Genomic DNA, 27,329 nt, shown 5'->3' on the forward strand with positions numbered 1-27,329 from the left:
ATACTTTTTTGCCCCACTGTAGCTTTGCATTTGTTATAAGAAAGGAGGAAGAATAGAAGAATTGTCCGCTCGTTCACCTTGACATAAACAGATCACAATGTTCAGTTTGACTCAGTAACACCTCAACAGCTTCTAGACCAAAATGAACAATCTTGGACGCTATGGACAGGAGACACCTGGAACAGTTAGGGAAATATCCCCATCATCAGACTAGGGATTTTAAATTGCTTCCAGCTTATTAGAACTATTAGTTACAGAGTAAATAACACTGATTCTAAAAATCAACCATATTTGAGCCGACATATATTCTGCAGGACAGCAGCTTGATTTTTTACTTCTTTCACCATGACAACCTTCAAAAAAAATGACAAAAGGTGTTTCAGTGATGAACACATACCAGTAAACATGGATCTGTAGGGCAGAAACTGTTTAATGTATGAGCTATTGAGTTTGACTATAAGTATTGGGACCAATGAATGTACTACTTAAGCCTTTTATTTTTTAGCCAGCTGCTTATACTTTGGTGGAAAAAGTGACTCATATACAATAATGGATGCACAGCAGGAACAGGAAATAACAAGCTTATGGCAAATCTTATAATATTTGTCATTTGTTGTGAGAAGAACAAAAACACCATCTACATATTATTATTATTATTATAAACAGTTTATTGTCTTCTTTTACTAACAAATTGTCATTATTATTGCTTTTAATCATATTTTTTTTTTGCTATGTGTCCTTATAAGATACTGTATAAATAAAGGTTGTGCTGCATGATCCTTATATGACTTTTACACAGTCTCTGTGGGAATGACAGGCCACACATGAGTGATATCACTACAGTTAAACACAAACATATAGTATGCAGTAGTTACTCGGTTATTTAGCACACGGAGCGTCTTCTCTGCAGTCCCTTCTGCTGAGCGTTGATTGTAAAATTGCCTTATGGTGAATCAGCAGGGGTCGCTGTGGAAATTGCTCTCTGTGGCAAAGTATCCCCGTGTTATGAAAGCACACACGTGAGTTTGTAAACACGAGATAGAGAGAGAGTGGAGGAGGACGGCCATTCTCCCAGCTCAGTAATATGAGGCCTTCTTACTTTCCTTTGGCGCTGTTTGCCAACATCCTGTGTCTGTGTGAGAGCTACACCCTCAGGAGCTCCGTGTCCTGGGTGGTGTCCTCCAACGATGTGGTGGAGGACGGAGACTTGTCGGAGGAGGTCGCCCCGGCGCTGCTGGTGGACAGTGCGGGGCTGTGGAAGCAGGCGTATCCGTCCTCCAACGTCCTCGGAGACAGCGTGGAGAGCCCCGGAGAGCTGGTCAAGCCCGAGGGCGACAGTGCCGCACAGCTTTCCTCTCGCCTGTTTTCATATCGGTTAGAGAAGGTGAAGAAGTCCGCCAGCAGCACTCCTCCCCCGCACCAAGACACAGCAAAGACTGCCAGATACATATCTCATTACAGTGACTGGGGGTACCTGGCCACCATTTCCACTCAAGAAAAGGTAACGCACACAGAGGGGATAGTGGTCCCGGTTCAGGATTTCTTTGCGCATTTAAGCGTAATGGGACAAGCTGAGGAACACGCCCATGTTCTCACCATATTATGAAAAAGATACCCCTCTACCTTTGTGCGTGGACCCTTTGATTTTACACGAAACACGATCAGCTTTTTAAATACACTGATGAAGATTTGAAGAAAATTCACCAGTGAAAATCAAACGCATATGCAGGAAATCACACCGAGTGACAAGTACTGAAAATAGCCTTAAAAAAATCTCCTTACGCAAGACCAGAACTGAGATCAGCCCGAAGTGCCCTTGGGATACACCCTGCGTATGTAATGTGAATTTAACTGAGAAATAGCTTCAGTCTAATGGGTGAAGCTCTGCATGGATGGGTGTCCTTCTCGAGCTTCTCCCATCTCAACAAACGAGCTCCATCTGTTTGTTATTTTAAAATGGAGCTCATGAATTTGCTGTTGCACTAAAAACTCTTCCGAGTGATCTCAAATATCAAAGCTGAAGGCATAGCTGTTCTGTTAAGCTTTTGGAAACTGCTGATTTCTGGAACTGATTGGTTGTCATTGGGATATTTCATGTAAAAACTTCATTACATTTTTTAGGATCACGTTTATTTCATTTTAGTGTAATTTTATTGGTTTTATGCGCTAAAATTTACTTACTTAAAACAAGCACAAAGGATCTGTGTTGCTTAAAACCTATGTCTTTATAAATGCATAAAAATATAAGTTTCTATATACTGTAAAAATATAGCACATTTTTTTTATGTGTGTGTGTACAGATCAAAGGTCTTCCTTTTGGAAACATCTTCTCAGTGAGTGATGGACCACTGGACAACAGCACTGGAGTCATCTATTTTTATGTGACTCCAATGGACAACACTGTGGCAGACCTGAAAAGCAACCCCTATGCTTCTCTCACCTTCTCAGAGGCTGAGGGGGAATTCTGCAGGTAATCTAAATGTTGTTCTGTGGGGGGGAAAAACACCCATCTATCTGATTATTGAGATTCTCTAGCCAGATGCTCTTAGGTGTTGATTTAGACACAGAGGGGATTGGCCTTTTTTCACTCACAGCCTCTAGACTGGCACTTGATAATCGTACTGCACAGTCTATGCAGTCTTTAAAGTCCCATATTAAAGCTCACATTTTTACCTTGGCTGTTAATTTCAGTTAACTTTGAGTCTCATTAGGTATTCTTGTGTTGTTGCTTCTGTCAGTTTGTTTTAGTCACATTTTATTGTATTTGTTTTTTTTTATGAGTTATTTTATTGTATTTATTTTATTGATCGCAGTTTTTGTCTCGTTTGCATTTGTAAAGCATGTTGGTCAACCTTGTCGCTTTGAAATGTGCTGTAGAAATAAAATTGACATTATTGCTCATTTAATAAAACACAAAGTGAAATAACAGTTTTAGATATGAAAGAAGCTTTCTTAAAAATATGCCCTAATTACTTCAAGAGAAAGATCATGGATGTAGTGAAGCAGGACATGCAGAGGAGGATGGAGAGGTATAGAGTGGCAACCCTTAAAGAGAGCTGCTGAAAGAAGATGTTTTGAGCTTCAAACAGTTTCCACAAACTAGTTGACACAGTAATCTTGGGGATTTTGGGACAGTTTGCTTGTTTGGTCTAACCTCAGCTAAATCACTGCTGTAGCTTTCTGAAACACTACATACAGCTGTGTGTCTTGCAATGTTGAATGCTCTCCTGTGTGTGTGTGTGTGTGTGTGTGTGTGTGTGTGTTCTTTTTAAGGCAAATGGTGTACGATCCAGAGGATCCCAGATGTGCTCGACTCACGCTCACGGGCAAGATGATCGAGGTGGCCCCGGAGGAGCTTGCGTTTGCGAAGGAGGCAGTGTTCTCAAGGTAACAGAGCATGTAGAACAGGGGTGCCCAATCCCGGTCCTCGAGAGCTACTATCCTGCAGCTTTTAGATGCATCCCTACTCCGACACAGCTGAATCAAATGGTTTGATCTCTTCAGCATGCCATCATGTTTGGCAAAGGCCTGATAACAAGCCATTCATGTGATTCAGGTGTGTGGGAACAAGGATGCATCTAAAAGCTGCAGGACGGTAGCTCTCGAGGACCGGGATTGGGCACCCCTGATGTAGAAGATGTATTTTCCTTAGGGAAACACCATTTGGCATGCGTGACATGTATCCTGATATTTTGCACAATGTTTCAAAGGCATCCTGTTATGGCAAAGTGGCCAGTGGGACACAAGTGGTTCTTCATGAAGCTGGAGTTGATTCAGATCTGGCTGCAAGACTGGGTCGGGGGTACAACGCTCATTCCGCTGGAGGACTACTTTAAAGCTACTCCTTTCTGAGAATATCCCTCACAAATGCTATCTGCCCCACAGATATCACTCCAGTAAGGTGTTCGCAAATTCACAAAGCAGAATGTGCAAAGAATGTTTTACATCTTGTTTAAAATCCTGTTTCAATTCATCTGTAAGGCAGGGGTTGTTCTTCATGCCTACATTTTCTCTTCTTTCATATCTTTGTTTGTCACACAAGATCAGTTACTTGTGTTTGATGCGTGAATGTATTTATAGTCAATAAATGACTTAAACTCCTCACATCTGTGAATGCAGTTTGTATGAAACATAGATTGTTTGTTGATTGCATCTTGGGTTCACACTAAGATGCGTTTTCTTTAAAGAAATAAAATTAATATTGTGCATATTATTTAAAGTAAATATAAATTTGTTGTCTATTGTTAGTATTAACTGATTCACACTCCTAAACCTGTCATTTTCATTTTTAAACAAATATGGTGATTGTGTTATTAACAACAGAACATAGAAAACAAATCTAATGTTTAAATTGAGATATTTTACTGCTGCATGAAAAAAACCAACTCATTTTGAATTTGACAGCAACTTGTTTCAAAAAACATTGGGCAGCTACTTTTTGCACAGTTAAACCCTTTTAAATTTCATATTCGAATATGAATATACTTCTTGTAGTTTAAGTCTTATTATTTGCTTGCATTATGTTCTGCGTTGAGAGGGTGCCAGCTGAGGTTGCATACAAATACAAGCTAAAGTTTTGGGCACTAGATGGTGCACTTAATGCGTGTTGGGGGGAAAAAATAGCCGGTTGGTGGAAAAAGCACAAGTTTGACATTATAGAGTTTTCTAGTAATTTCACAACAATTCCCACGTCAATAATGCTGGTTTATTTTATTTTTTAGGTTTCATCTACAGTGGGGGATTTGAAACTTAAAAATGATTGTGTTAAAGTTGGAGTGAGAATTTAACAGATTTTTTTTTCCAGGTGCAGCAATGATAGCTTTAAACAAAGATATGAAAATACCAGTCCTTTCAAACGCCTGGAATGACTGCATGCTCGTCCCGTCGTGAGTTGCACCACTGTTGTCGACCACAACAGTGAGTCGAGTGAGTGCTTTATTTTGAAGGTTCTTACCGGAAGCCCAGTTTGCATATACTACCGTATGGGGCACGTTAATTTCCCTAAAAAAGCACCCAAGGTAGACCGGTTTATTTATATAACATGTAAAAAAAAAAATCATTTGCGCTTGGTTAATTTTAGGGGTTGTGTTAATTGAGGTGTGCCGTAGAACTCCTCCGCGACAGTCAGCGCAGAATGAGCCCCCTGTCCGCTTGGCTTTAGTTTACCCGGGTGGTTTCAACTTCGTGTTAGCTCGTCAGCTAAGTAGCTAACAGACGTTCTGTCGCAGTATGCGGGTCGACTAGCAGTGACGGTTAAAACTTGGTTGTTTTGTGGAAGAGGCTCAGTGAGTTAGCCGCACTCTACCGTGTTTATTTGTGTATGTTTTAACCCTGCTCTCCGTTAAAGCGAAATCAACGTGATTCGAGGCGTAGCCTTTAGGACACCGTCAGCGACCCATCAGCCTATCCCGGACGATCAGTAGTCACACTGTTGAGATGACATCTACTTGTAACTTGTAGCTTAACGGCTGGCTTTGAAAACACTATGGATTGTATTGGCAACTAGTTCGTTCTTTTTAAACCCACAATGTAAGCTATATTGTCTCACAAACAAAGCAGCCGACTGATAACCGATAGGCTAGGTTAGCACGTATGTTTTTTTAGTCCCGCGAACAACGAAAAGAGAAGACGCTCCGACAGGGCTACAGCAGCGCCCTTGTTTCCGTGCGGAGAAGTCGGTGTTCACCCTCCCCGTTAAGCGGAGCGTTTTTACGGGTTGAAGCACCCTATGCCCGTGCCTACGCCCGTCTCCACATCCTGAAGCCAGAGAGAGAGAGAGACGGAGGGAGGGAGGCAGTGGCAGCTCCGGGGTCCCCGACACTCAGCCGAGGAGAGGCATCGCTGAAATGAGATGAGGCTCAGAAATGGAACTGTGGCCACTGCACTTATCTTCTTCACGTCTTTCCTTAGTCTCTCTTGGTATACAGCGTGGCAGAATGGCAAAGGTAAGTTGGACATTTATGTCATCTCGGTTATCCCCCCCACCCCGTATAAAAAAATGTCAGAAGGATCGACGGTCTCTAGACGAGGCCTGGTTAACAAGCTGGCAGGCAGAAAGCTGAAGCATGACCAGCAAGCAGCATGTCTTAAGACACAGCAGGTGAAGTCACCCATCCCGTGGAACTGGTTTCAACGTGGTAATGCGTAATAACCCGTGTTATTGCTATAATAAATGGATGGAGTTCTTTTGTTTTAAGCTTTATTGTGCCCCATCTCCTGTCCCAGTTAATCATACCCAAAGTGCTGTTTCCAGCCATCCTCACTAACTTAGGGATAATCTAGTTTGCCCCTGCCAGGCAAAACCTCTAGATAATTACGCCATTCACTAACATTAGGTTTCTGCATACACGTCTTTTAATGACTCTCATCTGAGCATTACATGTCAGGCATCTGTGCCTGAGCTTATTACACAAGTGTGGCTGTGTTACAGTACACAGCTTATGGCTGAGTGCTTACTTTCTAGTGTGGTGTGGGCAGGAATATGGGCCTTGGTCTTGTTACCAGCAGGGTGTAAATAATTGCAGCCCGTATATAAATTTCAAACCAGGGATTCAGGTTGTGATTACTGCAGATCGTATCAGCTTGATGAAATGTTTTCTTTTAAATGGAGCAGGCTCAGACTGGTGATTATATGAAAGTGGGCGTATGGGGGGGTAGAGGTTATGAGATGATGCCACCATAAATGTTGCACCTGTTGATACAGTTAGTAAGTCTGTATGGGATAAAGCTATGGCAGGTCAGTCTGTTCAATTTGACAGTTGTCACAAGCCAACAAAATTATAATACTGGCTCCTGGTCTTTATATAAATCCTTAACATGTACTGTTTAATTGTGGCTCACAATGTAGATGATGTGCTCACCTGTACAAATTATAAACCATTAAGGTTGCCATTAAAAATACAGTGCATGTGTCCAACCATGGTTATCCAGTAGCAAGTGTATGAGACAATTTGTTATTTTAAATTTGACTTCACACTTGTCCACAAACCATCTCCACATCTCATCCCTGTGAACACAATAACTCAGCTGCTCTGTGAGGATATTTCCTCAAACTTGGCAGAAATAGTCTTGTATGCATGGATGAAGTGATTGAATATTTGTGCTCTGACAGAATAAAATAATGAAGTCACAACTTTTTATCCCAAAAGGTCACCTTCAATTTGACATAATCATACCCTGTATGAATACGTATCTGGACATTATACAACGGCGTAACTCAGGAAGACAAAGGTTGACTGTAAATAAATGTAGCCTGGGGTGGGCGGTTTAATTTGTTCAAACTTAAAATAAATTTTTTGCTTCTCAATTGGCTAAAATAACAGAAAAATACACAGATTTATTTTAGATAGTTAAAAATAGTTTTAGTTAAAATGACATTTTCCCTTCCCATTATCACCAACTGCGTACATTTAGGTGTTTGTCTGATTGTTGGAGTTTCACTTTTTATTTGTTATTCCAGGATTTTTACTGTACAATGAAAAGCGATTTGAGATGACCGTTGCTGTGATTTGGTGCTATATAAATAATTAAAATCCCAAATAACTATTTTGAACCTGGTAAATCTGTGATTGCTGCCAATAGTCTTCAATTGTAACACTGAAATTGTGGTAATTGAGTATTTGGTTGCGAGCCAGGTGTGCTTTAGAATTTGTAGCTTCCTTGCAGCAACACTCAAATCTGACATTTTTTATACTGTTATTGCCACAACTAAGTGTTCACACTGGGCTTTATTTGTGAAGCTTGTAAATACCTGCAAGGAATTTGACTTTTGTGTTACTCACAATAAAATCACTCCCTAATTGTAGACATACAATTAGAACAAGAAAAAAAAGCTCAGCAAAGTTATTTCCGGTGATTGTTCCTGTTTCACACATTAAAGTCTTAATATACAGTCAACGTCTGTAATGAAACAGAAAAATACAGATATGAAAATGTGACCTGTCTGGCAAGTTGAGCTGATAGTTCTGTTTTTCCTAGAGTCTTGTGGTAATGAAATCCAAACATTGCTCAGTATGGAGTTATTATAACATAGATTTGATCTTGTCCTAGAAGGAGAAGAACTGGTGTCACTTAAAACACAAACCATTAACTTAAGGGCGATCGTGGCTCAAGAGTTGGGAGTTCGCCTTGTAATCGGAAGGTTGCCGGTTCGAGCCCTGGCTTGGACAGTCTCGGTCGTTGTGTCCTTGGGCGAGACACTTCACCCGTTGCCTACTGGTGGTGGTCAGAGGGCCCGGTGGCGCCAGTGTCCGGCAGCCTCGCCTCTGTCAGTGCGCCCCAGGGTGGCTGTGGCTACAATGTAGCTTACCATCACCAGTGTGTGTGAATGGGTGGATGACTGCATATGTAAAGCGCTTTGGGGTCCTTAGGGACTAGTAAAGCGCTATATAAATACAGGCCATTTACCATTTTATTGTATTCAGCTCGGCCTTCGCAGCGGCAGTTAAAGCTCTATGCTCAAAACAAGGATCCTGAAACTGACCTGAACTCCGCTGTTGTCAGTTTTATTACAGCGCTTATGACTTTCTTAGTGTGAAAACATCTTTGTAGACGAGGGCTACACAGACGGATGCAGTAATGCTGCTATTTAAAGAAAAATGCTTTGAGCTGAAAGATCTCAACATGCTAGAGCTTAAAGGATCCCTGTGGAGCATTTGACCTCTGTGCTTTTTTTTCTTCTTCTTCTGAGTGGCTCCCTGTTTTTGTTTGTCACATGCACGAGCACGAGTGTGTATGTGCAAGACCTCTCATGCACAGTGTCAAATACAATTCACACAAGTCCACTCATCTATGGTTGCAGGAAGATGCCAGGAATGTGCCAACAAAGGCTGGGAAAAACAAGATTGCCAGCTAATAGACGTGCATGTAAACGGATGTTGGTTTTTAAGCTTTATTTGTGCCGTGGTGGCCTGGGGTTTGTGTGTTTGCTTGCAGTTTTGTATATGAAACAAGCTCTTCTTTATGCTTTGTTGGCAAATTGGCCTTTAATGTGATTGTGCTTTTATTATTTGGAGCATTCCTTTCCTAAATGCCGTCTTTGTGTTGAAGTTTTGTTTATGTCTGCATATGCTAAGCTACAGCGCAATAACATGATCCTGAAATAGGGGGGAAAAAATGCATATTTTAAAGAAAATTAGCCGTGACTTTGTTGTTTGTGTGCATCTGTCTCTCGTGTTCTATCTATTGTTAAAAACACCAAACTGTGGGAGTGGGACAGATAAAAGCTATTTAGTTAGAATTAATAAAAATAAATTGTAATTAAAAGCTATATAGCACTTACATGTACACTTAGATTTTTTATTTTTAGAAAGTGATCTAATCACTCAGGCTGTATAATATTTATCAGATCTGTTCCTATAGTGCATTTCATAGTATTAATTCTCCTGATTAGTATGTGGCTTTTACACGTGTCTTTAGGTATTTTATCTTGTGTTTCACTGGCTCATGGTCTCTGTCCTTTTTCTTATCTTAACACGTGATGCTTTAGCACAGATTGCTTTTCTGTTTTTAATCATATTTTTTATATCATATTATTTCTTACTGTGGGAATAAATGGCTTTTACTCTTAACTCTGGCCAATGTGAGCACTTCTAGTGTTGAACATGAACTCAGGCAGTGAATAATTTTAAAAATGTAAATGTTCAAAACCTCTTTAAGTACCGGTAAGTGTTTTTCAGTGGACTGGGTTGTATAGATAAATATTTGTAGCTCAAAGAGCAATTTCTTTATTGGAGTAGAAAGATTACCTATCAGTTGTTTTTTTTCCCTCTTTTTGTTTTGCATTAACCTTTGCTTCTGATAGCCTGTTCTGTTGCTGGTCACTTGACTGCTGTGAATGAGCACTGTGCCAGTCAGCTGTCCAAACACTCTACGGTGAATGACTCTCCAGAATGTGTACTTCTCTGTCAGTCTCCTTCTTTCCCTAGTGAGAAGCTGCTCTCTACTATCTCTTTGGTTATATCTCAAGTAGATCAAAACAACAAGAACAAGCTAGATAAAGACGAATAATATAGGTGAGCTTTGAGTTGCTCAAACAGTATGGTGAGGTCCTCTCTTTTTGTGTCAAAGAAGAAATGCGTATCCACATTTCTGTGTATTTCCTCACAATGAGCATGTCATTGTCGTTTGTTATCATAAATGGGTAGGGCTTTGCAAATATATATCATTTCCTTTCCATCCACAGCAAAGTTCACACACATTAATAACAACCTTGTTTGTCATGAACCTTAGATATGATACCATCATTGTGATTGCCCCCACATGTTGCTTTAAACATTTTTTTCCATTTAGTATTTTTTTTCCTTCAGGCATAGTCAAATCAAGGGGCCTTTGTATTCAAAAACTTTACATTTAGGGTGTTTATATAGTTTAATGCAGTTTTAAATACTGTTGGAAGAAAGGAAAATTAAAATCCTACTGATCTCTGTAAATGATTTAATTAATTCTGCTTGGAATATCTATGGAGGGAAAAAAACAAGTGATTTTTATAGTCTTTATAACTTTGTCTTGCATTTCATTCCTATTATTCATTCTTGTAGTATGTGACAGCAGTCTCCTTGTGTTAAGACATCACATGAGGAACTTTAAAAGCCATCTTTCAGAACCATCTGATCAGTGTTGTTCTCTTTGAAGCAAGTTGAGTGTCTTGGCTGCTTTTACACAGTTGAAGTTACAAAAATTATGTGTTGCAGATGTTTTAAAAGCACTCAGTGTTTCATACAGTTGTTTAGGAAGTAGTCCGTTATTTTGAGACTAGGATAGTGCCAGTTCTGTGCTTATAGTTTCAGCAGATTCGGTCAATCTTCAGTGTCACGCACAAAACACCCTTTAGTTATGGAAATGTCACTTCCTCCTTGCCTTCCCTGAGTGCATTCCCCTCCCCTCCTCATTGTTTAAAGGCATGACTTCTTCCATCATTGCATCAGTCCAAACACAATGGGACAAAAATAGCTTGTGCTAAAGGAGAAAAAAGCAGGCAGATTCTATAAGGTGGGCTAGCGATGTAGTTTATTAGTTTGATTGGGAGAAGATACGGCTTGCACATTTTGGTTCTTCTTTGTGATATCTGGCTGTGTGTGCAATTGTGTGTGTTTGCTTTTTGGCTTTTGGACTTTGTGAGGTAGGGCTGTCTGCCAGACAAAAGTAGCCTGGAAGGAAGAAGAGTATAAAGACTAAATCTTAAAAGAGGGAATAGAAAAGCCTGAGGTGGGCTCTTATTGTGGAGAAAAAAGGCAGATAGTGCTGACATAGCAGAGAAACAGTAAGATGCTTTTTTTTGTGGAAAGTTGAGTGTTTCTTGGGGGGGGGGGTGTTGAGCCTACAACTAACTTTCAAGATCACAAAACAGGCCTTTATATTTCTGAGGTACATAGCATTTTATTTTTTAGATATTGCAAATCCCCGATTGTCCTTAACTATAACATACACGTAATTTAAGCGTTGAGCTCACCCTGAAAGCACGACTCACAAGCACGACTGCAGTGTTTGCTACAGTCATCTTGATATCTTTCCACTTCACCCTGTAGTCCACTGATTACTGGTCAGACTACTTTATCAGATGCATTATAATATAAAATACACTATCATTTACCGTTGCCAAAGGCGGTGTTTTCAGACTAAATCTTTTGCAGTGCCAAGCTCGTTCAGTTTATTGTCATGTCGACTGTAGCACTGAATCTTAATAACATTTGAGAAGAGGTTCCAGTAAACATTTGCTTGAAAAATGAATTGATTAGACAGCAGAGTGTTTTATGTTAGTCAACTAATCTGTATATCAACATATTCTTTCAGCCCCCCAAAAAGCTTTTAATTGACTCGAAGCTTCAAGTCCCAATGGATATCATTAAAAAATTGATTGGACACGACTCTGAAAGTGGAGTTTCCAAAAAAGAGCGCTAGCCTTGGCTGAACGTGGCCTTAAAGCAGCCAAGAGGAGGCAGAGGAGTGGAAGTGAGCCGAGTAAGGCTGTGCTCTGAGTTCAACGCTGTCAGACAGCACGATCTTCCATTAAGAGAAACGACCGGCTGCCAGAGTTTGTCATGACTTTTAGCACAATGGAGGGAGAATAGTGGGTGGAGGTCAGGAGCAACTATGAGGCCATGGCGAGGAAGCAGAATTGAAAATATGGGTGGGAAAGTTGCCAAGGGGGCAAACATTTGTCTGGCTTTTTCAGATACTAATTCCCTACAACTTTTTTTTTCTTTTAATCCTTCATTTTAGTGAAGTGAAATGGGCTGTGGTATTAAAAAAAACACACACACCAAAAGGATTAGAGCTGTGCCTTCTTTTTGTCTTCTAACATTTGAAAACTGCTCAGGTAGTATCACTTGCCTACTCAAGGCTTGACTTGCAATTCTTGTCAGAAAAATACTGCAAAAAATCTATACTACAACTTTGTGTTTGTGTGCCAAGTATTTTTTGTGTGGCTGTGTGTGTGTGTGGATGTGCACAAACTGTTTAACCCAAAGATGTTTTAACTGGTGTTAACTAGTGTCACTTGAAAGTAACATCTGTTTGATCTGTTATTACCCTGGTATATATAAAAACAGAGCATATCATGCCTAATATGAATGTGGTCAAAACCTAAATACTCATAAGTTGTGCCAACATTCGGATCGCGTTTAAGCAAAGCCACAAAATTTTGTAATGTTGCCTCTCATGGCATCTGCCTCAGTGGATTTGAATTAAAGCAATCAAAATGAGATTTAAGTGTCGAGTTTTAACTTTATTTCAATGGGATTGACAGAAGTACTGTATTAAGTGTTTAAAAATGTGCTTTCTGTATTGTCCCCAAGTCCTCAAACTAACATTTTAGTATTGGTACATGGCTTGTTTCCTACACTCGTGAGCAAATTCTTTGCCATCAGTGGCTCATATCTTGAACTTGTGCAAATCACCAGATGTCAGGTTTCCTCCCCTGAGAGTATGCCAGGCATCTTATGCTGCTATGTTTTAGCCTAATGTAGGTAACTATGTAAGTAACTATGTATAATCAACACAAAAACACTCGGTCACCAGATTGATTTGGGTATTCATTTGTTTGTACACAAATCATCTTTTGATCCTGTTGACATGCGTATTTGTCATGTAGAAGGAGAGCCGTTAAGTTTGCTTTGACGATTTATCACACTGCTGTATTATCAGACATAGACTGCGTGTAATTTACAATTTGACCATATTCAGTTACTGATGGCAACAATCATGCCAGGTTTTAGTGACAATCTTTGTCGTGCTTGACAGTTTAGTTTTCCACTACAACTTCAGAATTTATGAACAACTTAAGTGGGCTAATGTTATCTTATTGGATAAAACGGTTGTTGACAGTTTAAATTTTAGAAGGATAATTTGAAGTTGAATAAAAAGTAATAAATTACAGTAATTGTTATTGCAAAACTCACCGAACCGCTAAACGTTAAAAATTGCAGTATTATGGTATTATGAGTAAAGTATTGTGATAATATTGTGTCGTGGGGTGTCTGGTGAGTCCCACCACATCACTGTTCAGATCTGGCTAAGTCCTTTGTCTTGCACACAGCAGCTGCAGTATAGAACCACATGGCTGACAGGTGCACCACTGCAGGGGCTTCATACATGCATAATGCAAGTAGACATGCTTTTCCCAAAGACTCTTCAGTTTGTTATGGTTGTTGGTTGTATAGCAAAATATGAATGAAAGCTAAAGTGCTTTTAAGGTAAATTAGCAACTGTGTAGAGACTGAATGGCCTGTGGGATGCTGCCCTTGGTTTTGTGGCATATGTGGATAGCCTATAATTGTACGCTGCTCTGTGGTTGGTATGGCACTTGTATACTAATGCTATACTGGTTATTCACCATTTTGTATTGCATGTAACTTAATAAGGGCTATACTTTCAAGGGAATTTTTGTTTTTTAGGAAGCAGTTCCAATGAAAACGGTTGATGGATGGATCCGTTTTAACAACTTTGGACAAGGCCAGACATGTTCACAATACTGGCAGCACTCAATGTTTAGACCAGGAAGGTGACTAGGTAGAGCATGTTGAAGGCAGCCCATTTCGCCTACTTGCTAGCAATACATGCATCTAACTATTAGCTGTGCTATTTGCACCTCGACACAATCTGTCATCACAGTCTTTGTGCTAGGGAGCTGTCAGTGTTATCCAATCTCAGGAACTGACGTGTCGGGTAAAGGTTGTGATTTTGTATATAAAAATGGTTTCGTTTTGAACATTAGTAGCAGGGAAGCTGCTTTTGTACTTTTGGTCCACAACCATATTTCTTTTTCCATTTCATTGGAAAGGGTTATATCCCTAAACTGCAGAAAATAAATCCAAACCATTACTATAGTGGGATATTGTGATGTGTGTGTGTGTGTGTGTGTGTGTGTATGGGGGGGTCTAACTGCACACACATGTGTAACTGTGTTAAATTACCCTTTAAACACAATTTCCTCTTAACAGCTGTTGTATCATCCTCTAGCTGAGCTTGTTTTGAGCAGAATGATTCACGACAAGCCTTTCAGTATTTCGCAGAGTCAGTTTCCACAGTTTCAAAAGCTCCTTTTATCAGCACAGAGTTTATCCTGTGTATGGATTTCTTGATTATTCCTTTATAAATGGTAAATGGCCTGTATTTATATAGCGCTTTACTAGTCCCTAAGGACCCCAAAGCGCTTTACATATCCAGTCATCCACCCATTCACACACACATTCACACACTGGTGATGGCACCAGTTTATACATGATTGCTGTTATTAAGTGCTGAACTGGGCTGCTGTGCCTTTCACAGTAAAAATATGCTTTAACAGGTGCATCTACATATAATGCACTGCAGTTCTCGTACTGGTGTGGACATAAACTGGACAGTCTCCTCATCAGCACTCCTGAATTCGCTGTTGGCAGCATACATCAGCAAGGGAAAATCAGGTCAAGGACAGCATCACTGTGAGGGCTTTTGATGAGCTAATAGACAGGCTGATAAAACTCTTTAACACTGCAGTGAGCTCAGGGATGGGTTTTTATGAAGTGTTTCTTAGCACTAAGATCATCCTTGCCCTCACTTAAACTGATATGTGCAGGAGTTCTCTCTCTTCCTCATGAATTTAGTCAGATGCTTAAATTACTGATGGCAAGATAAGTAACAGCACTGTCACAATAAATTCAACAATTATCATGTCATGACTGTGACTCGCTAAGTGCTGCTAAACATTGTTTCCAAAAGAGAGTTTTGAGGGTTTTTTAAAAAAGAAATATAATAAACTGCAACCTTGATGTAACTACTGATATTCCTTCATTAAACTGTAGTTATTCCTACAGAACCAACAGTATGTTCCTCTTTCTTGGTTAAAAATAAAAATTAATAAAGTTTAACATTTTTGCTGCTTGACATTTTCTTTACTTAACTTCTTAAACCCCATGTGGTTTAACGGGATGTTATTTAACCTCCTAGGACCTGGCGTCCACATATGTGGACATCACATTTTGGGTTATTTAGACCAAAATACTCAATTTTGCTCTACAAGGGCCTGATATCCACTTACGAGGACATTATACTGCTACTGTTCTATCAAAATTTTAAGCGAATATCCTCATATGTGGCTCTCATTTTTCTTAGAAACAAAAATTAGGTTAAAAAAATCTGGTAATTCTTTGTTTTTACATTTATCAGGTCCCAATCAGCCGAAATATCAAAGAGAAATGAAAAATACATGCCGTGTAAGAGTTCGGGTCTTAGGAGGTTAAATATAGTTGTCAAAATTTCAGCTTAAAGCTCACAAAAACCATTTCTATGTCCACCAAACACAGCTAAATAAACAATTAAAGTAGCAGGTAAACAAATTGCACAAATGGGTGTAAACACAAAGCACCGATTCCCCTGTTCGCTCAACAGCATGCACGCAGACAAACGATGCCGCTGCTCTCTGAGGTTTCATCACGCTCCAACCAAAACATATTGAACCAACAGCAAAAAGAGACCAACTCTTCACATTTGAAAAAGCGTAACATGAATTCTGTCCTGCCTCAAAATTATTATTATTTTTGCCTTATTTGCTTGTTTACATACTTGAAGCATTACTCACTAGACTACTGTTGTGCATAATGTTGGCCTCCAAAAAGAGAGGCTATTTCTTGTTACCTAAGAAAGTTCAGCTTTCACAGGTGGTGTTAAATTGCAAAATGCCTAGCTACATTATTAAAAAACCTCTGTAATTTTGCTCTGTTTCACTTCAGCAGCATCAGTCTTTCCACAGTAAATGCCCATGTGTTCATTTGTAGTTTTCTTGAGTTTACTTTGTGTTGCTTTAACACAATGGCACCTGCTGTGAAGCTTACACGTCTTATGAAGTCTCACAAGTGTTAGCTTTACTTTGATAGCAAGATGGTTTACACACTTTGTAATTGCTGAAAAATACTCAATTTTATGCGCTGTCAGTTTTGGCATGAAGTTTGAAGTCTGAACTGTCTTTTCTCTTTTAATTCATTTTAACACAGGGTCCTTTTTGTGTGTCTGTCTGTGAATGTGAGGGCTTGATTGAGTTAGTTTTAAAGAGTAGTTGCCAAATTTACATACACCTATGATTCATCCAGCATTTCTCATTAATAAATAATATAAACCAAGCAAAGGAATCTAGGATGACAAATCAAGACGATATCTCACAGGAAAGGCCATTACAAGAAACTGAAATATGAAAAAAATTGTATCAAAACATGAGGCAGGAATAAGAAAACAGAAAAAGGAGATCTTATTTAGTTCTCAGGCAGAGCGTAGCCCTACCCCCACTACCCATGATGCTAGAGAGCAGAGAGGAATAATGATATTTTATAGCTGTACTCCAGACCCCAGGTAGGTCTAATTATTTAATGCATCTTGTGCACCCGTCCTTCATCCAAAGGCTCTGTAGCATGGCTGTGAAGTATGTCAACCATTAACCCTGTAGACCATTTGACCAGTAAAAAATTAAAGTCCTTTCTATAGATTAGGCAACATTTTTGAAGCCGGGGCTAAATTTTCTTTAACAGTAATGAGATGTGTAATGAAATGTCAAGAGGGTTGTGTGAAAACTGTCTGGCGTATATATGCGTTACCTACTAGGTAATGTACTTCCAAATAAAAAAAGACCCATAGTTTTACCACCTAATACAACTGTGGATGAATAATCCAGTTAAATAGAAACCTTATCCACACCTTGTCCCCCTTTCTGAGGTATTTGGTGTATCTTTTGTCTGCACTGTGGGATTACAGGTGTGGTTTCACCTCAGCAGACCTGGAGTCCTCCAGTCAAAGAACTGATGTGAAGATGAAAGTCTTGTTTTAGTTTGAAGCTGCCCTATTCAGGAGTATTGGACCAAATGACAGCATCTGTCTGTGTGTCTTAGAGATCAACATTCAGGAGGAACAACATGGTTCTGTGCAACAGAGTAGCCAGGCCAGAGTGGATGGACAATAGCTCAGTGAGAGAGAGAGCGATGGAAAGGGAAAGATAAAGGCAGGGGTTTTCTTTTTTGTTGAAAGGGCACGCTAAACCTATGAGAAGAAGAAGATCAGAGACTAGCCGACGCGCACGCACGCACGCACACACACACACACACACACACAAACATGTTGGGTGTTGCTATCCTTTGACATAATGCTTTCCCTAGCCTCTTACCCTAACCATCAAAAATGAATGCCTAATCCATAACCCACATTTTGAGTCTGAAAAATGCCTTCAAACTTGTGGGGACCTGGATTTTGGTCACTGTGAGGCACAAATATAGTCAATTTCAGATTTTTGGTCCCCACCAAGAAAGGAAAAACCGGTACACACACACGCCAGATATTTTCTTTGTAGCCTCTCTCTAATCTTATAAATTTTGAAACAAAGTAAAGTCTTTACTGCTGCTTATACCAAACTATAGGACTTGCAATGATTGGCATAAATGTAGATTTTAACCAACCAACAGACAACTAAGGGTGTTCGCAGACTGACTAACTTGGTTAACTCTGTGCTTTAGTCTGATTGCACAATAGGAGGCATTTGAGTTAGAGAGAAACCTGAAAGTCAAGCTGGTGCAGAGTAAGCTTTGCACTGTGACTTCTGTATAATGTGGTCTCAGTGCAGTTTGCGGTGGACTTGGAAGTCTTCCTACACACCACTCAACTTCATTTGTTTTCTGAAAGCAAATGGACTGTTGTGTGCTGTTTGTGGGCGGCTCAAGAAGGGATCTGATCGATCACTTTCAGAGATGTTGATGCAAATCCTTTGTTACCGGTAGTTCTAAAAAAGCAGATGGCAATGTTATCTAAACCAGAACAGTCCCCATAAAATATAATGTAAAAACAGTAAACCTCGAAATACACACTGTCCTGCTGACAGTCAACCAGAATTAGATTTTCAGACACAGGTCCTGACCGTTTCCTGTTAAAGCAAGGGGTCATCACCACAACAGTCCAAGAGCATTACCTGTCAGTCTACATTACATCATGTCATACATACGTCATCTGTAAAATGTCTTTGTGAATCGGAAATTTACCAGAGGTATGGATCACATGAACACAGATTCTGGTTAAAACTGTGAGGCTTTGTCAGTGTTGTATCAAGAATGTTTCTTACAGACAGCTGTTCCCTTTTTCTTTCCAGCTTCTTGTTTCAAACTCCTACACACACTACTCAAAGTCTGCCCCATGATGAATGATTAGAAAGACAGTTCTGTTCAGTTTTTCGCAGTAAATTACCTCTAAACTTCATGAGTAAGCATGGGGGTATTTCCAGTAATGGCGTGATCATGTGTTGGTCACAGATTTGAAAGCTGGGTTCTTTTGCAAGTTCTTTAGGTCCTTGCACCATCGGAGCAAGCAATTTTTTTTCCTGATTTTGTTTTTGCTCTCGTTTTTATTTTTTTTTGTGGTGTCTCTTTTCCTTCCTCTTGAAACTTAAACATTCACCGACCTCTAAACCTGTTTGGTAAACCAATTCAGAAAATGATCAGATTAGATCTGTCTTTGCTGGTCAATTTAAAGGTTTTATGTCTGTAACTATGCACATATTTTCAGTTATTATTAACAAGCTTACCTCCTTGGTATAGGAATTGATGCCTGGGGTCGGCATTTACTCATTTTTAACATCAGTGCAGGTTCTTGCCTAGCTTAGCATTAGCATGTTGTCTGTGCAGATGTTTTCAAAGAGTGGAAGTTGTGTTAGCAAGTTGTGATTAATTCAGTGAAAAATTCATTACATTTCTGTATATTCTCACTTGCTAATGTCTCCTAATTTTTTCCCCTTCATGTAGAGAAGCTGATAGCGTACCAACGGGAGTTCCACGCTTTGAAAGAGCGCCTTCGTGTGGCAGAGCACAGGACGCTGCAGCGTTCGTCGGAGCTCAACAACATTCTCGAGCAGTTCAGACGCGCCATTGCTGAAACTAACAGCAGCAAAGATGCCCTCACAAACTTCTCAGGTAACAGAAGTAACTGTTTTTACTCATCAACATCCGGCTGAGCTTTCAGTCATTTGCGTGCAACAGATGTACGAGTGTTTGTGTGTAAAGTCTGGAAAATTTCAATAAAGCGTCACCTTTTATCTGCTCTGCATCTTCTGCTTATTGCGTTAAGCTTAAAATATCCTGCCCTTTTAGATGTTTTGTGTGATTATTATGACAGTGCTGTGGGAAAGTACCTTTCTTTGTCTAGCTCTAGACTTTTGAATGTCTCCACTCTTCAGGCTAGATTCCTAAAAAAAAAAAACAACAACCCCAGAAATAAAAAAACAAAACAAAACTCCTGCTCTTCTTGAGCACCACTAGTGTTAAGCAGGTTGGTGTTGTTCTGGCAACTGAACAAAAATGGGGAACATATTGAATTTTTACGTTAGTGCCACTTCACGCCCAAGCAAAACCAGCTTGTTGGAGTGGCTTAGCATCAGTTTCGACCTCAAGTGACTTTAGATTCATGGGCATGTGTTGGTTTCCTGTCTTAAGTTAGTGGAAATTTAATTTCCTCACTGATAGAAAGCTGCTAGACTAAAGTAACGTCAGACTTAAAATAGAAACTGAGTACAACATGTGAAATATTCTGAGATCAGGCTGTACATTTTCTAAGACGTACTTCATTTGTGAAATTTTCCTTGATCAATTTCAGATAGACAGACTCATCTCTCAAAACCACCAGGTGGGTTTAAAATCTAGGTGGGTGAAAGACAGCAGTCAGACAGAGAGATCCAATCATGTTGCTTATTTTATTTAGTTAAATAAGTAAGTGAAATTTGTTTTTGAAACACATTTATACATGGAAAAAAATCTGTCCAAAGGTGCTGTACAAAAGAATAAAAAGTGAGTAACGTACAAGATTACAAAAAAACCATGGATTAAATACAAAATAAAACAACATGGTCAACAGATTATGAACCCAAGAATGCCATAAAATACAAGTAGGTCTTTAACCTAGATTTAAAGATGGCAATATTTGGAGAATTTGCAGCTTTGTCAGTAATCCACATCAAAGTCATTTATTCTGAAGAGATGACGCTTCTGTTGCTTTTTTTCAGTCATTAAAGTGATTGTAATGGCAGAGATATGCTATCGAAGACAATCAAAATAAGGGATGACATACTCCCATCTCCCATCAAGAATATCATTGTTACATGATCTGTGTGTAAACAGTTGGGTCATGTCTCTTAAATGTTTCATGAAAATGAGGAAGAGCGCTTCACTTAATGTGTTTCTCTGTGCTTGTTTTCAGATGAGACACAGAAACTCCTGAAGGAGTTAGCAAACAGGAAACCTCTTCAGGTGCCAAATATCTACCACCACCTGCCTCATCTCCTCAACAATGAGGGCAGCCTGCACCCCGCAGTGCAGGTTGGTCTTGGCCGCACTGGAGGTGAGAAGTGCATACCTACACTGCAGATTCAGTTTAATGTTCCTAATTTACAAGGCTTTCTGTTTTGTTTTGTTTTTCTCTGCAATGTGCATTGCATGCTTATCCTGCATAAGCACAGCAAACCCTCCAGAGATCCTCATTACACCAGAGAGAAAATCAAGTCTCAACAAGTTTTCACTCTTTGACTAGTTCACAACAAGTACCCATCTGGACTGAGCTATGCAAAACAATATTTGCACAGTTGGAGATAATTGTAGTCCGTGTTTGATTTTTTTTGTAGTCTAACCGTTTAGATTCAAATAATTTCACTTTCACATTACCCTCCTTTGTTCCTCTGACTTATTTCTTCACTTGCTTACACATTTTTCCTGTTTACTTGTATAAGCCACCCGAGCTACATACATTCTGGGTTCTTATGAAAGAGCTTTAGAACAGTGTGAAGATGGTAATCAATAAACATGCCTGTGTGTATCAGCCCTGCCCCCGTGTGTGTCTGTGTGAGTACAAGGCGGATGAGTACCGTACATCCTGATGAGTAGGAACTGGAGAATTGTTGTTACTTTTTTACTTTCACTTATCTTTTTACTTTGGCTTTGTAAGTGTGATAGTTGGCCTGAGTGCCAAACAGTTCATTTGATGTTTTCACATTGCAGTTAATGGCTGGACAAATTTAGATTTAAGACATTTTAAAGGAAAACAAAACAGGGACAACTCGGAGAAATAGTTTACTTCTCTCTGGCTGCCTGCCAGGTCAGTGGTTAAGTAGCGGTAGGTATGGTGGCTCATAAGCACAAAGCTGATGGAACGCTAAAAGTACATTAAAACTAAAGCCATATGTTCCTTGATGCTAAACTACAGGAGAAAAGTTTAAAGCTGTTTTAATCTGCGTCCTTTGGCTGGTGAGAAGGTGACCCTCAAATTCCAAGTGCTGGTCAAATAAAGCACATGTTACATAATAAGGTACTACATTAAAGAAAAAAGTGCAAATTCTGATGTTGCCATCTCTTGGTTGTTACCACCCCATCTGATGTTTCACAGATTGTATATGTTACCTGCATTTTGGCTTTCTTTTAGACATGAGCCTTCCCACTGATGATGCTGAGTTTGTTGCTGCCTGTTGTCATCCTGTCACCAACTTTCCCCTCTAAAGTGCTGTCAGTTGTTTTCACTGGAATGCACAAATGAGCTGGAGTTGTTGCTGCTGGGAAGTAGTCGCTGATCTGTGCGGTTGGTGGGTCACAGAGACAAATGACTCCACACACGCTTTCTGCCCCTCCACTAACCATGCATGTCATATGGCATACTTGGCTGGCTGCTGAGAAGTTTTGTGTCACGATACCAACAATGCCTTTAATGCCCCTTCTTCTCTTAGTTTGTTATTTTTAATCTATCTTATCTTTTTTTTTTAACCCTTCCTTTTGTTTCTTTGCTACTCTAAGCATATCTGACATTGGGATAATTATAGCTATGAAAATTAGGACATGACACTGAGCGAGGATAAGAGATGAGGATGAGAGAAAGAAACCGTTGAAGGAACCTCTGAGACCTATATGATTGGAGTGAGACCTGCCTGAAATCCCTTCAGACAAAAGTCAACAAGAGTGTTACTGTAAAAGGAGCCGTGCCGGGTCACACATATGTAGCCTTTAGCAAGTCATCTGCTTGTCATCTTGTGCCGTTACACAATGACTGCTTTGTCCGTTGCTAAGCAACATCAGTTATACACTAGTATTTGCTTCTGCTGACCATCTATTTAACATGTCACAGGCTACACTTGAAGACCTCTTTTCATCCTTTTTTTCCAGAATGAGAAATTTCTTACAGTGATCTCTGTTGCTGCTCGGTTGTTGATCATAGGAAGTTATGTGTTTCTCTTAGCACACACGCTGTTGTTTTCTTCCTCACAACTGGAAAAAACAAAAAAGCAAAGTAAATTACCTCGAGGGCTAAACGTAACTTGCTTCACAGATCTCTCCGATACTGTTTGACGCTGCCCTGCTTGTCTCTGTAAACTAGGCGTGATGCAACAAAATGCTGAACAAACCACATCTTTGCATGTTTTATTCTTTGCTCTTTTGCCTGGATCACATTTTCATATAAACCATGTAAAGCGGTGGTAAATATCAAGTCTGTGTTCAGTGGGATCTTAGCTGGGATCGTAGTTCATTATTGTGGCTCAAGAGTTGGCAGTTTGCCTTGTAATCGGAAGGTTGCCGGTTCGAGCCCCGGCTCGGACAGTCTCGGTCGTTGTGTCCTTGGGCAAGACCACCAGAGGGCCCGGTGGCGCCAGTGTCCGGCAGCCTCGCCTCTGTCAGTGCGCCCCGGGGTGGCTGTAGCTACAATGTAGCTTGCCATCACCAGTGTGTGAATGTGTGGGTGGATGACTGGATGTGTAAAGCGCTTTGGGGTCCTTAGGGACTAGTAAAGCGCTGTACAAAATATAGGCCATTTGCCATTTAACATTTCATTAAACAACACAAAACCAATTAATTTAGTGTTAGCTCTAAAGATTTTTAACATCCTGTCATATCTGCTTCAGTCATATCCACTTTTACACCAAGGACTGGGGTTCAGCCAAAGTCCTTCTAAAGAGCACATCCTGTCACTTGGAACGTCTGCAGGCAGTTATTTTGAAGCATTATCTAAATTAGCTGATGAAAAAAAAAAAAACAGTTCAGGGCGTGTGCAGATTTTAACCCAAGGCAAGTGTTAAAAAGCTTTTTTTTTTTTTTTTTTCATCTGTCAGGCTAAGTGGAGACAATGCTATGGCATAGACATGCATGGCTGGCCCCAAAACCGTGCCATTGGTGTTTACTGATCATGCCGATAGAAGCAGCAGGATGAATTGTGAAGTATACAGGGCTATCCTGTCTGCACAGGTTCTGTCAAATGTTGGAAAAGTGATTGGAAGGCGCTTCTCAGTAAATGGATAATGACCCAGTGCATACTACAAAACCAACCCAAGAGTTTCCATTGCCAAGTCAGTCATCTTATCTCAAACCCAGTACGACATGCTTTTTAGTTACTGAAGCAATAAAAACCTGTAAACAAGCACCAATAAAAGGTGGCTGCAGTAAAGGCCTGGCAGAGGATCTTAAGCGAGGAAACAGAGCACTTGGTGATGTCCATGGAGTCTAGACTTATTTATTATTATATTTGTATTCTATATGTATCCTCTAAATAAAAAAAAATAAAAAAAAGGGGGAAATGACTGAAATCCCTGAATAGGTCAATTAAACATTTTGGGAAGTTCCTTGAATTAAAGCTTGAAGGCTTCACTTTGTCACATATTGATTGGTTGACTTTAAAGTTCACTATGACAGTGAACAGAGGCAAAAGTAGAAAAATTGTGCATTTGTCCAATAAAATATGGCCATAAGTGTACATATACCTTTTGTCCCAGACTTGGAGAGTAATGGAACAAATAATGCCTTATTTGTAGATATAGTTGAAGACCTGCTTTTCTTATATGCATGCTCTGTCATACGCAGTCCTTTCACTGCTGTGCCAGAAGCAGACAGAAATGCTTTTTTTACATGAAGGAGATGAAAGGGTGCCAGAATGATGCGGGCGAGCTGATCAAGGGACATGGGGAGGGGCGACGCTGGAGTCGGGCCTGTTCGTGCTGCACTCGCATGCATTATCACTCATTCACTGTCTGCCATCCTCTCTTATTCTGCCACTCTCTGTCTCTTTTCCTTCCTCCCACATTCTCCTTTCATCCTCGACCTACTTTCTTGGTAGTGGTGGTGGGTGTCGCTATATGACATGGAGCTCCATGTGAAAAACACAAAGCAGAACTGGGACAGATTCTCCACGCTCTGGAGCAATCTCACTCTGCTCCTCACTTATCCACACCTCAAGTTTGTTTTATGCTTTTGTTGTAGCCCCTCGTGTCCCCACATTGGCTCAGTTAGCATGGTGCTCCCTACAAATACACCCCTGCATACACACAGGTTCATGCACATAACATGACGTGCACTTCAGTCATAATTTTTTCTAAGAGGTCTCTTGTAACTTTCATGAGCACTGTAGCTCTCTGGGAGCTCCCAGAGAGCTCTGGGATGTTTTCCTCTTGGACATCATTGTACAGCTTATGTAAAATACCCCAAACCTCCTTTATGTGTGAACTTGGGATTTAAATGCAACATATGCAATATAGACATAGAAAGCTGAACATAAAAAAGGGGGCATACAGATGAATAGCCATTTTCGTGCTGCAGGAAAACACAAATTATTTGTCAGATAGCCAGCCTGATTACTTTCACACCAGTGTGGGCTTGCTGTACACTTTCTGCTCACTCATTTTATCATTATCATGTTCGCCAGAAAAGGTGATTCGTGTGTCCTTCAAAGTAAAATAAACTGCTTTCAGTCTGGTGTAGATATCGGCAAATATCTCGATAATAAAAAAATAACCCTGTTCAATATCAGCCATAAAGAGGTCATACAATTAAATTTCCTAATGATCTTAATGTTGTTAAGATATTAATAACAAATGTTAATAAATGTTTTAACGATTTAATTAATGTTGATCAGCTAAATGTAATGTTAGTTGATGTCATTTCTATTGTGGATGTCACGTCTCCTTCTAATTGAGGGCTCACTTAGCTTCATAATTTGTGACTGGTGTTTGTTTCTTTGTTTATTTTTAATCTTCTCCCAGCATATGTAGTAAATTAACTGATGACAGTTTAGGTTGGCTGCCATATATTAACAGACTGGATTTACCAGCTTATCAAAATGTGAAATTTTGTTTTTATATTACCATAACTATAACTTTTAGATTATTCATATAAAGCAAAACCCTAGAATATATGAGGTTATAAAAGTATATGATTAAATCATCAGCTCTACTTTGTGGCTTTGTTTCCTTATTTCTCTTGGCTTTGCCCTGCCTTACTTTTTTATTTAATGATTATTATTTTAACTTTAAGAGTGTTCTACAGATCCAATGTTGAAATTAATGTCACATAATAGAAGTTTATATATTATTTTAACCTATGTCTAAAGTCCACTAGTTTTTGCCTTCACACAGTAATTTGGGAAACCTTTGCCTTTGAGTTAGTGTTGATTAAAGAGAACATTTCGTTAAGAACACAAAGCATGGTATTGCAGATGCATTACAAGCCGTCTTCATCAGTCATCCTTCCCACTGACATCTGTCATTGTGGGCATGAAGTGCTGTTCATGTGGCTTCAGGCCAGTGTTGGCCTGTTGTCTAACAGCAAACTTTATTTGGTTTTGGATCCACTTGATTAAACCGCCACCTCTGCAGCCCTGGACTCTTCTTGTTTCTCACCTGTCTCCGTCTTCCTCCTAGTTACCATGGTGATGGGGATCCCCACCGTGAAGCGGAAGGTGAAGTCTTATTTGTCAGAGACGCTGCGCTCACTAATAGACAAGCTGTCACCGGAGGAAAAACTCGACTGTGTCATTATAGTCTTTGTTGGGGAGGTGAGATTTTCGCATTTATAAACCATGAGTCATAGCACCGTGTTCTGCACAGTGAAAGAAAAATTATTCTAAAAGGTCTCTGTCTGATATGTCTTTATGCTACGATCGATCCAGACTGACCTGGAATATGTTCACAGCGTGGTTGCTGGCTTGGAGAAAGAGTGAGTATATTTTTCTGCTTTTTTTTTTTTTTTTGATGGGTATAAACAAAAAAGTATAAATATTGTTAAGGACTGAAAAGACTGTAAATGCGTGTGTGTGTGTGTCCCATATTTGATGTCACAAATGGACTTCATTCCCCAGGTTTTCTACAGAGCTGAGCTCAGGCTTGCTGGAGGTGATCTCCCCACCAGCTTCCTATTACCCCGATCTCAACAACCTCAAAGAGACTTTTGGAGACTCCAAAGAGAGAGTCAGGTATGGAAGTCAGAGCTGTGACACTGAATGAGGGCAAAAATGTGATGGCAATTATTATGGAAACGGTGGAGAAATCAGCCCTGGGAGAATGAAATAGGGCAGAGCTGTGATGAGGATTGCAGAAAAACTATAAAGGATGAGTCAGGGGAAAGTAGGAGGGGAGAGAGCAGGCGAGAGCTTTTAGGTAGGTTGCGTAGGTACTTAGTATTCCACAGACATTTCTCAAAGTCAGATCAAGGTCATCAGCAGCAGCACCCTCTGCCTCTCTGTAGTGTTCAGCTCTTGTTATCCTCCCTACTCATCTTCGCTTTGTAGTAGGCTAACAACTGGCTTCATTAAAAATCTGTTCATGGTGCAGTTTGAGCCAACACTTGTGAAGACTTACAATACACACTTGAATAATAGGACTGTGTGTTAGGTTCATTTGTGGGTGTTTGTTAGCACTGATGCTTCTGATGGGGATATAAATAGTACAGTGTTGTTGAACATGCTCGCTGTGGTGTGTTGTATATTACACACTTATTTTCTGTGTGAGTGTGCATCCATGCCCTCAGCCTGTATCTTCTCTTGATCTTTTTATTAATAGTATGTGTATGTATATGTGACAGTGCATGTGCACC

At 39.9% G+C, this 27,329-nt stretch overlaps 2 protein-coding genes across 2 annotated transcripts in view; both read left to right on the plus strand.

The window, feature by feature from the left end:
- The first annotated feature begins 733 nt into the window (after positions 1–733).
- creg2 (cellular repressor of E1A-stimulated genes 2) lies at positions 734–4,104 on the plus strand. Its single transcript, XM_082508202.1, has 4 exons — positions 734–1,501; positions 2,301–2,470; positions 3,274–3,387; positions 3,711–4,104. The coding sequence occupies exons 1-4, from the start codon at positions 1,085–1,087 to the stop codon at positions 3,850–3,852; spliced, it is 843 nt and encodes a 280-aa protein (XP_082364328.1). The 5' UTR covers positions 734–1,084; the 3' UTR covers positions 3,853–4,104.
- Positions 4,105–4,956: 852 nt separating this feature from the next.
- Positions 4,957–27,329, plus strand: part of mgat4a (alpha-1,3-mannosyl-glycoprotein 4-beta-N-acetylglucosaminyltransferase A) — a 29,377-nt gene continuing 7,004 nt past the window's right edge. The window contains exons 1-6 of the mRNA XM_082508765.1: positions 4,957–5,945; positions 19,248–19,415; positions 20,695–20,835; positions 26,159–26,292; positions 26,407–26,453; positions 26,596–26,709. Of these exons, the coding sequence (XP_082364891.1) occupies positions 5,852–5,945; positions 19,248–19,415; positions 20,695–20,835; positions 26,159–26,292; positions 26,407–26,453; positions 26,596–26,709 (698 nt within the window). The 5' untranslated portion in view covers positions 4,957–5,851. The remainder of the gene's footprint in view (positions 5,946–19,247; positions 19,416–20,694; positions 20,836–26,158; positions 26,293–26,406; positions 26,454–26,595; positions 26,710–27,329) is intronic.

Source organism: Aulonocara stuartgranti, assembly GCF_965226115.1.
Source record: "Aulonocara stuartgranti genome assembly, chromosome: 16".
Taxonomy (NCBI): Eukaryota; Metazoa; Chordata; class Actinopteri; order Cichliformes; family Cichlidae; genus Aulonocara; species Aulonocara stuartgranti.